The 13,946-nt window shown below is 39.9% G+C and overlaps 1 protein-coding gene across 1 annotated transcript in view; it reads left to right on the top strand.

The window, feature by feature from the left end:
• CD109 (CD109 molecule) overlaps positions 1-13,946 on the top strand; it is a 123,997-nt gene that overhangs the window by 50,945 nt on the left and 59,106 nt on the right. Inside the window, exons 4-7 of the mRNA XM_026654616.2 lie at positions 1,835-2,065; positions 2,183-2,308; positions 10,441-10,480; positions 11,509-11,593. Of these exons, the coding sequence (XP_026510401.1) occupies positions 1,835-2,065; positions 2,183-2,308; positions 10,441-10,480; positions 11,509-11,593 (482 nt within the window). The remainder of the gene's footprint in view (positions 1-1,834; positions 2,066-2,182; positions 2,309-10,440; positions 10,481-11,508; positions 11,594-13,946) is intronic.

Raw genomic sequence — 13,946 nt, 5'->3', positions numbered from 1 at the left:
AAAAAAAAAAAAAAAAAAAAAAAAAAAAAAAAAAAAAAAAAAAAAGGGGGGGGGGAAGCAGCATTTTTCTTCTGCATAGTAAAGTTTCAAAGCTGTATTAAGTCAATGTTCAGTAGTAAACTTTTGAAAGAACAACCATAATGTTTTGTTTAGAGTTACCAACATTTCAGAGTTACGAACACCCTCCATTCCCGAGGTGTTCGTAACTCTGAGGTTCTACTGTATATTTTAAGATATTTTCCTGCATGCTGTACTACTGATTTTCACTTTTTTCACTTGCCTATATAAATAGAAAATTTACAAAGGAGAATAAAAATTCTTATTGATTTCTGTGTGCATACACATTCTGTATAGACATATGATTTAATCTGTATAGTCATTGTATGGCATTTTTCCCACTCTGGAAATTCCATCCACTTGTATGACCTTAAAACAAATTTTAAAAGCAAGAGAGAGTTTATTTACAGAATATGGTACGATATTTTTCAGTGCTGGGCCTGGTGAATTAACAGATGCAATTCTCATTACCAGTTTGGGGTGTGCGCTTAATTTCCTTTATGTTTTACTGAAAAATGTCTACCTATTGCATTTAAGTTGATTTGATTTCAGAGGATTTACTCCAGATTTACACCATTCTAACTGCAAACAGAAGGCCATGTCACACCATCAGTTTTTCTTTTTAGCAGAAATCAGCTGGGTGTTTTGTTTAAAAATCTGATGGCACAACACGACCAGAATTTGGGTTAGCATGGGTCAAGGATCCACAGTACCCACTCCACAGGCTCACTTATTATGTACCAGTGCCTCATTCAGGGTGAAACTCCCCTGTGTATCACCTGACTCTCTACACTACTCAGGCCCTGCATGGGGCCTGCATACCTGTTAGGGTCTGCTGAAAGGTTTTCTGCACTGGACCCGCATAGAAAGCTATGATGGCAGCCAGTTGGGCCTTAAAGTATTTTCAGTAAGTTGTTTTTCCTTAAAGTATTGCGGGGAGATAATTTATTTAGAAAAGTATTATTAGAAAAATTATAGTGTGTGCGCTACTTACGAAATCTTAAGCCACTGTTACATGGCCAAATCAAACCCAATTTTCCCTGAAAGACACTCTTCCCAGAGGGATGGCTCAGTTCCTCAAAGGTATTTAAGTGCCTAACCCCCCCCTCACCCCCCGCCCATCCAGTCCTGCATACCAGGCCTTTTGTTCAAACTTTCCAGGAAAATTCATTAGCATCCTGCTGGGGCATGTCTATGGAAAACTATGGATGTTGGTTCCATAACAGGCCAAGCTACTCAGGAAATAGGCTGGCTTGTTATGGAAGTCCAACAACCAACTCTGCATCCAAACAGCTAAGGATCTCGTATGGGGAGGAAAGGTCACAGAGATGGGGATGATGGTAGGCTGCTCATCACCATCATGTCATGATTTTGCTCACAAGGGAAAAGTACCTCTGTGCAGTCAGACGTAGTCCAAGTGGCTGCATATCCCAGGCAGTCTGCAGAGCTACTTACTGAGGAGGTTGCTTTCTCCTGGAGTGAGCCATTTGTTGCAGATTTCTCCAAAATGACATATTTAAAGGCCAAACTAGCTGGGTGGAAATGTACCTAGCAAAGCACTATCTGAAAACAGGAGGCCTCTCAGAGAAGTACATATTCACAAGAATGGTACAGTTTTCACATTGAAAACATATTTCTCTTTTCGTGAACTAAATCAGTTGACTTGCTCCTAAAGGTGTCAGGGTGCACATGACATGTGTTTATGAAACAAGCTTTCCCTTCACATTTACAAACTGCAGTACATGAGACTGTAACAGAGATACTCTTTTTCTTTCAGCTGCCTTTTAACAGCAGGGCTGGCAGTTATGAGTTACTGGTGAAAGGCCATGCCGAGGGCCGGCTGTTATTCTCTAACAGCACCAGCTTGTTATTTGAGCACAAGAGTATCTCTGTCTTCATCCAGACTGACAAGTCTCTATATAAACCAGGCCAAGAAGTGAAGTTTCGGATTGTCACTGTTGATCCTGATCTCAAACCTTTCAAAACTTCTCTAAGCATATACATCCGGGTGAGTACACGTTAGAAATCTAGCAATACACTGAAATCAGCGTGACATTTGAATTTCCAGTCAAGTCATGCTCCTGAGTCTGCTCACATTTAACATGCAGCATGGGTTTTACTTTAGGACCCTCGAGGGAATTTGATTCAGCAGTGGTTGGCAGAGAAAGGTGATTTGGGTATGGTTTCCAGAAGATTTCAATTATCAACAAGCCCTCTACTTGGAGACTGGTCCATACAAGTACAAGTCAATGTGAGTATTAACACTGTTGAATTGTATAGAAGGTTAGTTCCTCCTGCCAGACAGTGAAATTCTCCACAGTTTAAGAATGAAATCTAAGTTTGCAATGATGAGACAAAACAAAAACAAGTATAAGCCCTGATCCTGCAATGAGGCTGAGCCCTCTTGAAGCCAGTGTGGGTCTGCCTGTACAGAGTTCATTGCAGGACTGAGGCTAGGCTGGGAAAAACTAACAAAACCTAGGTAAAGGTTTTAATAGTATATGGTTTTGTAGCAAACTAGAATTCTGAACATTCTAAATTAAGGTGCATATTTCATCCTGAGCTTTGGGTTTTGGTTTTGACAGTTAACATTACAACTTAAATGTTTAAAATTAGTTAGGTTTTTATAAATATTACTTTATGAAGGAAAGAAGGCATGGGAGGTTGCAAGCAGACTGTTCTGGTGTCTTGAGAAGAGGCACACTTAGATTTATTAATGACAGGCAAGTTTACAAAAAATCAACATGGTATGCAGCCAGCCACTGGCTCAAGAGGCCATAGACTCAAGCACTGGAGCTGTAATTTTAAAAAGGGCTGGATAGTTTTATTACAGCAGAACCTCAGTAATTTACTCTAGTGACTGGGAGAGCCATTAAAAATGACTGAGTTATGCACAATAGCGAATAAGTGAGTAATAAAGCAATGATAAGGCAACACAAAATGTATCACTAAACTTTGTTTAATTGGTAAGTTGTAATTTATAATAGTTTCTAACTGTTTACGATATTTCTGTACAGTCCATGAAATGTTGATTTTCATAAGGCCCTATTAATAGGACTCTGTATGCTGCAAAAAGAACAGGAGTACTTGTGGCACCTTAGAGACTAACAAATTTATTAGAGCATAAGCTTTCGTGGGCTACAACCCACTTCTTCGGATGCATATAGAGTGAAACATATATTGAGGAGATATATATACACACATACAGAGAGCATGAACAGGTGGGAGTTGTCTTACCAACTCTGAGAGGCCAATTAAGTAAGAGAAAAAAAACTTTTGAAGTGATAATCAGGATAGCTCAGTACAGACAGTTGGATAAGAAGCAAGTGTGAAAATACTTACAAGGGGAGATAGATTCAATGTTTGTAATGGCTCAGCCATTCCCAATCTTTATTTAATCCTGAGTTGATTGTGTCTAGTTTGCATATCAATTCCAGCTCAGCAGTCTCTCGTTGGAGTCTGTTTTTGAAGTTTTTCTGTTTTAAGATAGCCACCTGCAGGTCTGTCATAGAATGGCCAGACAGGTTAAAGTGTTCTCCCACTGGTTTTTGAGTATTATGATTCCTGATGTCAGATTTGTGTCTGTATGCTGCAGGAGTTCATCCCCTAGCAGCTTCCAGTGCAGGATTGGGAGCTTCTACAGTACACCTTTAAGAGAATATATACTTCATAATTATAATAAAAACAAAAAATGATTCTTTACAAAATCATAAAATGTTACTCTAAATTCACTCAGTCTAGATAAATGCTGGATAGTCAATTGCAATGCAAAAGAAGTGGACTTTTAAAAACATGTTGCCCACTAGATGTCAGTAAAACCAAGAAAAAGCCTTAATACAAAACTAGGGTAAAAGCACTAAGCATCACTGAAACCTGCATGCTTTAGGCATTGCAACAGAAAAGTGCTATGATGTTCTTTGCACTAATGCAGGGCTTTAGCGTTATTTCTCCTTGTCAGCAGAGACAAAATTTTAAGTATACATTCTATTCCCACAGGGGGGAAACAATATACAAATTTGTAGTATTCTGTATTCATTTACTTATAATGCTGACTAAAAATTTTTCACCAAAATGTTTTTTTGTGGAAAATGCTGTTTTACTGAAACTGACCTTCTGTGGGAACCTGTCAATTCTGATGAAATTTTGTTTCGAAACAAAATCAAAATGAAGTGTTTGTTAAAGTTGAAACATTCCATTCCAATACGGTCAAAACAGAACATTTCAACCATATCCAAAATGCTTAGTTTCTATTTTTTTTAATGAAATTTTGTCAAAATCAATATGTTCCCATGGAAATTTTTGATTTCAATTAAATGATTCAGTTTAAATTAAATGGAAGGATAATCAAAACCAGTTAGTTAATTATGGTTTTTGATTTCTAAAGGGCAGACTTTGGAAAATTAAAGAAATTAGTTAAAGAAATCAACTAGACTGAAGAGCACAAGGACTTAAATGTGGAGGAAGCTTGGAATTTCTTCAAATCAGTTATACAAAAACGATCTGAAATTTGCACCTCCAGCAACAAGAGTAAATTTGTAGAGAAAGGCTGCATACCCAGCTGGAGGAATAATCACCTCAAAAAAATATTAACAGGAGTAAGCAAAGCACCTATGAGGAATGGAAAAAGGGGTTGATCCGCAAAAAAGCTACATTGTGTAGGTTAGAAAATGTAGGAATAAAGTGAAAAATGCTAAAAGTCAAGCTGAATTAACTCTTGCCAAGGAAATTAAAATAAATAGTAGTTTTTTTAGTTATGTAAATAAAAAGAGAATACGGAAGGATGAGGATGGGCAATTGGGCAGTGTAGATGGGAAGGAGATAAAAGATAGTCTAGGTATGGCCCCAAACCTAGATGAATACTTTTCCTTGGCAGTACGGCTGATGGAATGAGTGTCTAGAAATGGAAATTAGCACATCCGCGGTGGAAGAAAAACTTTCAGTTCAATGCGCTCAAATTGGGGGGTTGAGTAATTTCTATCCCAGAATACCGAAAGAACTGGCACGTAAGATTGCAAGTTTGATAGCGAGGATTTTTAATAAATCTGTCTATTCATGGGTAGCACCATATGACTGAAGAATAACTAACGTCGTACCTATATTTAAGAAAGAGAAGAAAAATGACCTGGGCAATTACAGAGCCATTAGTCTGACCTCAGCAGTATGCAAGGTTTTAGAACAAATTGTGAAGGAATGAATAATTAAATTCAGAGAGGTAAATGGTAAAGGCGATGTAATGCAACATGGGTTTATCAGAGGTAGATCATGTCAGGTTAACCTGATTTCCTTCTTTGAGAAAATAACTAATTTTTTTAGATAAGGGAATTGCATGCAGTAGATTTAATATACTTGGACTTCAGTAAAGCATTTGACACAATACCACATGGGAAATTATTAATTAAATTAGGGAAGATGGGGATCAGTACAAGCATTGTAAGGTGAATAAGGAACTGGCTAAAGGGGACAAGGCAACGGGTTGTGCTGAAAGGTGAATTATCACATTGGAGGTAGGTTACTAGTGGAGTTCCTCAAGGATCGGTCTTGGGACCAATCTGAGTCAATATTTTTATTAAAGACCATGGCACAAAAAGTAGGAGTGTGCTAATGAAGTTTGCTGACGATACACAGTTGGGAAGCATCATCAGTACAGAGGAGGATCAGAATATTATACTGGAAGACCTGGATGACCTTGAAGACTGGAGTGACAGAAATGGGGTGAAATTCAATAGTACAAAAATGCAAAGTAATGCACTTAGGATCTAATAATAAGAATTTCTGCCACAAGCCGGGGGCTCATCAGTTGGAATTGGCAGAGGGGAAGAGAGACCAGGGTGTGTGGGTTGATCACAGGATGACTACGGGCCACCAGTGTGATGTGGCTGTGAAAAAGGCAAATGTGATACTAGGATGTATCAGGTGAGGTATTTCCGGTAGAGCTAGAGAAGCATTAATGCCATTGTACAAGGCACTGGTAAGACCTTGTTTGGAATCCTGTGTACAATTCTGGGCACCCATATTCAAGTAAGATGAGTTTAAACTGGAACAAGAGCAGCTAGGATGATCAGGGGAATGAGTCTGGTTTAACACAACTACTACAATCTCAAAGTAAAGTCACCACTATTACTGTCTAGTGCACAACATGCAGAGTGAATTCCTGACACCATTGAAATCAGTGTCAAAACTCCCATTGATTTCAGAGGAGCCAGGATTTAACCCACAGTACTTACAGGAAACCCTTCCAGCCTGAAGCTTTTCCTTAGGGTTCCATAGAGAATACCTTACCACTAAACAGATCTCCTCTAATCCCTAGCTTCCTCTATCTGAGGGGTGTACCCTTATATCAGGTACGCTAGCATCAGCTGCAGCAGTCAGCTCTAATTTATTTAACCTCTCTTTAGCCAGGTCATTCCTTGCTAACACTGCCAGCCTACTGCAGGCAGAGAATAACAAAATGGAATTCAACTTTGAATTATATTTCCCAATATATATCAGCTTGCATGTTTTCCAGCAAAACACAGCTATGCAATGAAGAAGGAAAAAACCTGGAAAGCTGTAATGCTGAGAAGTAGGGATGACAGTTGGTAGTGCGTCATTACTATGATTGTTTGTTATTTATTTGTATTATAGTATTGCCTAGAGTCCAAGGCCCCATTGTCCTAGGCACACTATAAATATATGTCAAAAGAGACGCCCTGAACAATTTACAAGATATGAGCCTGCAATATGGTATGGTAGGGAAAAAAAAAAGCCAATGCAGTTTTGGGTTGCATGCACAAAGCAAGCAGTTTTGGGTCAGAAGTAATAATTTCTCTCTGTAGTCATGCTGAGTGTACACCTGGAATTTTGTATTTATTTTTGTACATCTGATTACTAGAAAAAAATTAAATGTGAAGGAATTCAAAGAAGAGTTAAAAATATCCCTCGTGGGCTGGATGGAATCCTTTAGTCAGTAGGTTTGGGGTTGGAAAGAAAGATTATACTAGCATTACTAAGTAAGATATATTTAAAGGGCATAAACATCAAAAAGGAATAGGAATTATTAAGCATAGTTGAAGGTGTTTTAGCTAGGAGTAAGGTAGTGAGATTAAGAGAAAATGTATGTGATTATGAGGAAAATTTCCTGACAGTAAGTTTTATTAGTTTATGAAATAGTCTCCTAAGGAAAGTGATGGAAGTGCCTTTGCGTGGCGTATTTAAAACTACATTGGACAAATCACTAGTAAATGCACACTAGGGAACAATCCTGCTTTGACAGACGGATGGACTAGATGACCTAGTAGGGTCTTTTTCATTCCATGATTCTATGAATCTGTGACTTTCTGATATTGCCAGGGAAGTTGTCAACTTAAAGAAATTGCTGCCAAAAGCTCTAAACTCAGTTTAATATATGTCTTCTGCTGCTAGCAGGGACAAATAACTCTTTCAATCCCGGGCAATGGAATGCACAGAAAACTTATTTCAAGAAGGAAAATACCTCCCCTTTCCCGGCTATAAAAGCAGTGAACTGCTAATGCTTATCTCAGCAAAATGTACTGTTTATGTGTAAAATTTAATTTAATTCCTAGAATAGGTTTAAGCCTTTAATAAACATAGCATCGGGCATACAGTAAAATGCAGTATCTATCATTTCTTTAAGATAGCTAATACGGTGGAAATTGTAGGCCGTGATAGTACCTTTTCAAACTTACATGGAGTGTTAGTAAGGTATAAGGCAGCTATTCCACTGATCATTGCTCTGAACATAAGATTGATTGCTCAGAATTCAGACAATCTGAGTTTACCTTGTGCTAGAAATAACTCGCTAGGAAAAGTAAGTATTTATATATAAAGATACATCAGAAGCTTGCTCCTTGCTGGGGCTTGGCTTTATTAACAAAGAAATTAACAATAAGATAACATGATTTCACCTGGAATCTATTAAGCAGGAGGGGTGTAAGACCTTTAAATCAGGCCTCCTCCATCCTCCATATTGAGAGCTGGAAACTCCTTTGGTCACCCTTCCACCTCAGCCCAGCCCAGACTTTCCACATGGAGTCCTGTAAACTGTTGGCGGTGAGCCTTTTAATTCTCCCCTCCCCTGCCCTACTTAGGATTTGAGACTTTTGGGGCGGCCACTCCGTTGTGGCCCAATATCTTCTCCCATATTCCATCAGGCAGTGAAGATTTAAACTACTTCTGGATGAATGCAGGAACTCATATAGTTGTTGGGACCACTGCTCCATTCAGTCCAGATCTGACCTTCCTTTCTAGATTCCACCAAATGACAAGTGCTGTGGAATCCATTCAGATAGGCTCCAACTCCCACTAAGCTTCAGAATCTTTGAGACTGACTCATGAGATTTCATATAAGGCAACAACATTCTCTTGAAATCTTACTTCAAAGCCATCAAAGCCAAGCCTTGGACAATTAGTTGGACAGAACAAATACGTACATTTGTTTTACATTTTCAGATGAACTCTGGCATTACAATTGTATATTAACCAATGGCTTCTTGGTATACTTTTGCTTCAGATAAGACAAATTAGGAATATTTCATTTCACACATCATGTTTTAAGCCTCTTTTCCACAATAGCATCTGTTTATTGGCTCTGGTAAGCCTAACGGATCAGTGAGATCCAAGATACAAGACATATTAACTTAGCAATTGTTTTAATGTTTCTTTAATTGATCTGTTGTTTATCACCAAAGAATGCTCATTAATGTATCCCATATGGTTTAGAAAGGAGCAAACAGAAATATGAGTGAATAATGCATCTGCCTTGAAGGAAAGTTTAATCATGTTATTCCACGTGTTTATTTGCAGGTCATCCTGAACTTTATAGATTGTAAGTCACCACCAGTAAATCAGCAGTTAGACCATTGCAATGTTGGCAGTGTCTTTTAGTGTAACAATGCTAAAAGCGTAAAAGTTCCATCAAGGGTTATGTGCACAAGGATGCAACAGACATTGTACTATCAGCCACAATGACTTTCATTTTAGATTAAGAGAACAATAGAATAAAAGAAATCAAAAGTAAAGTCTCAGAGGGAGAGCACAGACTGTGTGTCTCTTTGGACAGTCTGCCCTAGTCTCTGAGAACAAAAAGGGCTTTTGAATTCTGAATACCAGAACAGAAGTTTAAAAGTGCAGTGCACAGAAAACGGAAACATTACAGTCACATAGCTAAATGTGCCACATAAGGGTTACTTTTTAAAACTGTGATCCTGGAGAAAATCAGGAATTAGAAAGACGGGAAATACAAAGAAGCAATTTTATATATTCTATAGAAAACTTAGTTCTTCCATCCATTTGTTTTAATCCAATAACCAAAAGTAATTGAGCTAAGTTCAGCCCTGATGTACACCTCTACCTCGATATAACACGAATTCGAATATAACGCGGTAAAGCAGTGCTCCGGGGGAGCGGGGCTGCGCACTCTGGTGGATCAAAGCAAGTTCAATATAACACGGTAAGATTTTTTGGCTCCCGAGGACAGTGTTATATCAAGGTAGAAGTGTATCTCCATTGAAGCCAGTGGAGATATAAAATGATACTGGTCTACTTTGTAAAGCGCTTTGCGATCTAAAATATGAACAGTGCTATACAAGAGCTAAGTATTATTATTTATTAAGGGAACTAAGCAGTTCAGGATACACAAGGCTAACAGAAATACAAGGCTCAGATTTACTGAGTTAACGAAGAACTTTGAGATTACTTGTGTACCTCTGCTGTCTTGTCTTATAAACTCTTTGGGGCAGGGATCATCTTTTCATTATGTGTATTTACAGCGTCTAGTGCAGGGATTGGCAACCTTTGACACGCGGCCTGCCAGGGTAAGCCCGCTGGTGGGCCGGCCTGGTTTGTTTACCTGCCGTGTCGGCAGGTTCGGCTGATCGCGGCTCCCACTGGCCGCGGTTCGCCGCTCCAGGCCAATGGGGACTGCGGGAAGCAGCCCTGGCCGAGGGATGTGCTGGCCGCTGCTTCCAACAGCCCCCATTGGCCTGGAGCGGTGAACTGTGGCCAGTGGGAGCCACGATTGGCCAAACCTGCCGACGTGGCAGGTAAACAAACCGGCCCGGCCCGCCTGGGGGCTTTCCCTGGCGAGCTGGGTGACAAAAGTTGCCGATCCCTGGTCTAGTGTAATGGATCTTGTGATCCTTGACTGGTGGTCTCTCTGTGGTAAATAAATAAATAATACTTATCTTCACTGACATTATAAATCAATATTTGGTTCTTTGTTATATCATTATTTAAAATGACATAATTTCAATGACTATAACTTAACTTGTAGGCTGAAAACTTGCTTTCTTTTGACTTAAATGAGTGTGGGACTGGGCCAGAGTAGATATAATGAACCAAATAATTTAAGCACAATTTTATATACCTTGTTCTGTTTTTCTATAGGATCAAACTCATTATCAAAGATTTACTGTGATGGAATATGGTAAGTGTGTTCCGTGTGCACTCAGACACAGAAAATTGTAATCCTTCTTTTCTGGGAATGGGAAAGTGTTATATTGTGTCAAGATGACAACGGAGTTCAAATACTACATTGATGGGTGTCTTTTTTAAGTGCACTTCACAATAATTCCCATACTTCAAATTGATTCCTGTGGAAGAGGGTCATTCGATTCTTCAGGTATCAATATCTGGCATTAAACTCTTGGAGTGGACATGAAACCTCACTTGCATCTCCTACCTCTCTAAGACTGACCCACAACTTGCAGGATTAGGATGTCATTTAGCAGTTTAATCAATGATATTTTGGATAAAACTAGAAAAGTGGTAGAAAAAACAGTGAGGACTTCGGTTTGCCAGTATCTCAGCAACAGCAATTAGAGGATATAGATTGTGCGGGATGTTCCCTGCTTATCTGAATGGACAATTCCTGCTCTGTGCTGTGAACGAAGGCAATAACTCCAACTGAAGTCACTACTAATATGCCCCGAGGAGGCATTCTTAACTTTGAAATGATGATCAGTGTGAACTGAACTAGAGCAAATGAAACCCCATCATCTGTGTAGTCTTTTAAGTTCACTGATAGTACTGTAAAGACTGAATTGATTGAGTAGTTTTGCTTTTTCAGGTCTGACCTGAGAGAGAAAGGAATGATATATTAGTTCTCAGTCTTGCAAGTGTCTCTGCACAAATGGACCTCTGTGTCTGCTTGGAGTCTCATCAAAGTCAGTTTGCTCTGTATGAGTGCAGCAGTCTGTGTGTCGTTCTCGGTGCAGGATCAGCCTTAGATGCACACCAGTTTTGGTTCAACAAATGTGTCCTACCTGATGTCCTTTAGGAAGCTGTAGTAATGCAATCTGTATTACAATGAAATCACTCGTCCATCAGAGTGGTGGGAGAATCCATCATCATTACAGTGAAATACCCCTATTACTTAAGACTGATACTTGCTTTCCTAAGTATGAATTTAATACTTCTGACATGTTTTAATGTTAGCTTTTGATTTTTTTGTAGTGTTACCAAAATTTGAAGTTACTCTAACAACATCATTATATTATCCTTTGAAAGACAAGGACTTTACTGGTATTGTCACTGCAAAGTAAGTAAATCATAAATTTACACAACTCTCTCACTGGATTAATATAATTCATATATATTCATGTTACTTTATCTTATAAAATAGTTACAAAGTTATAAATCAATCATAATATGGATTTTAAAAGGTGACAAATGAGTGTTTCATCCCATTTCTAATTTAGATATTATTATTTATTGAACATGAGAGTGTGCTTAGTGTGGCACAAACATGGTGTATGACCAGAGAATTTAGAACCTACTTTTAAAAATGGCAGATTACTTCTCCAAAGGTGGTGGGAAAAGGAGATTAAAGAAGGAATAATATTCATGTATAGCTCAATTTTATTTGAAACAGTTCAGTCTGGATTTCAAGAGAACTGAAATTGCAAGTGATCAGGGAAGAACTGAAATGTAATTAACATTTGTAAAGCATTTTGAAATTCTTAGACGCATGTTGCTACATTAGTGCTAAGTATTGTCACTGTTAAAGGTTTATAAAGTTTTGTTAATTGCAGCTGATTCTCTTTCATTTACTTCAGAGCGTTTAGCAGTGTTTGTTGTTGTTGTTCATTATTTTAAATCTGTCACAGTGCACTGTTGGGCAGCCCAGGACAGTTATGCACTGTGACAGGCTCTTTCAGTGATCTGTGATAGTGTCACTGGGCTGTGGGAGTGAAAATAAGATCTAGTCCTCCCATCCCTCTCAAAAACCCTCATACCAAAACATCCCAAATAGAGCTTTCTGCAATCCCCAAAGGCAGATGAACTAGAGAGTCCATGAAGTTTACAAGGGACTTTGCTGTTGTCAGTCTATGTTACATGGAAGGCACTCGCATACTACGGAGCTGAGTGGACTTAGAAACCCATAAGATAGATGGCAAAGATACTTTGGTGTCTAGAATTTGCCAGTGTGAGTTGGGGTTCAGTGTTATGTATATAGGTTTACTTAACTGATAGAATGGTTACAGTTATGACTGATGGTTGCAAGGCAATAAGGTTTGGATGTCATAGGATTCTGTGAATTTGAATTCCTTGCAGTTCTGAAGTTTTATTGGTCCTAGCTGTATACTGGGCCTGGCTTACCCCCAGTAATATTTTTATGATAATTCAAGTATACTGCCTTTGGATAAAAAAGCATTGAGATTTACACTATCTTCAGATTTGTCAGTGTTTCTTTTTATCATGTTTGTAATATTACCAGATTGAGATATGAAAGACACAGGGATGTTGCCCAATGACTTTGTCATTTCTAGGACTGATTAGCGAAGGCTATGTTTATGTCACGGACGTCATGGAAGTCACGGAATCCGTGACTTCCAGAGACCTCCATGAAATTCTCTGCTTCAGCCCCAGGAGCTGCGGGACTCTGGAGCTGGCAGCCAGCCCTGGCATGGCTCCAGTGGCAGGCTATAGCAGCGACAGGGGCCCCCTGCAATGTTCCAGCGACAGGAACAGACTCCTGAGGGGGCCCTCCTCAGGGTTCCAGCCATGGGTGACAGTCTCATGGGGGGATGCTTTGGGCAAGTGGGTCGGGGTGTCCCGTTTTCTCTTTGGGAAATACGTTCACTCTGCAGCTCCCAGCTGCTGTGGGCAGAGGCCCCCCTCCCAGCAGCTTCCAGCTGCCATGGGCGAAGGGGGAACCCCACAGCTCCCAGCCACCATGGTGGTGGGGGAAACCAGGGAGCTGCAGCAGCAAAAGTCACAGACAGGGCATGGCTTCCGTGAATTTTTGTTTATTTCTTGTGACCTGTCCGTGACTTTTACTAAAAATAATCATGACAAAATCTTACATTAATCAGCTATAATTAAGGCTAACTCGTATTTTTAGGTCTTCCAGCCTGTCCTCTAAAAGACTGAAGTTGCTGCAGAATGGTGTTGTGAAAGTTTTTCCTGGAACTAAGATATTTGATGATATTTTTCCAGCGTCTCTGTTTTAAAATCTCTGTAACAGTTGCCAGTGTAATTCCATATTGATTGTACAGTACTTAAAGTGCTTACTTGCAGGCTTACTAACAATATTGGTCCAGAGTCACTCTTTGATTTGCTTTTTTTAATTTCCCTTGCTGTTGTTTGAGGTCTGAGTCTGATGAGCTATTGGTTTTCCTTAAACATAATCTGGAAGCATTTGCGGCAAAGCAGTTTAGTATCCGTGCTTCACAATAATTGGACTAAGCTTCCCAACAGGGCCGGCTCCAGGCACCAGGCACCCAAGCTGGTGCTTGGGGCGGCACCTGGAGGGGGGCGGCGCGGCGCTCCGGCCGCCGGGGAGCGCGGGGCCACAGCCGGGCTCGCCGCCCCCCCGCCCCGGCGCTCTGGCCGCCCCCCTCGCCGGCCGCTCTGGCCGCCGGGTGGGGGGGGGAGAGCCGAGCCCCCGC

The sequence above is a fragment of the Terrapene carolina genome, unplaced genomic scaffold, assembly GCF_002925995.2.
Source record: "Terrapene carolina triunguis isolate 2854851 unplaced genomic scaffold, T_m_triunguis-2.0 Scaffold42, whole genome shotgun sequence".
NCBI lineage: Eukaryota > Metazoa > Chordata > Testudines > Emydidae > Terrapene > Terrapene triunguis.
Note: the sequence above shows the minus strand (reverse complement) of the source record. Positions and strands in the feature narration are given on the sequence as shown.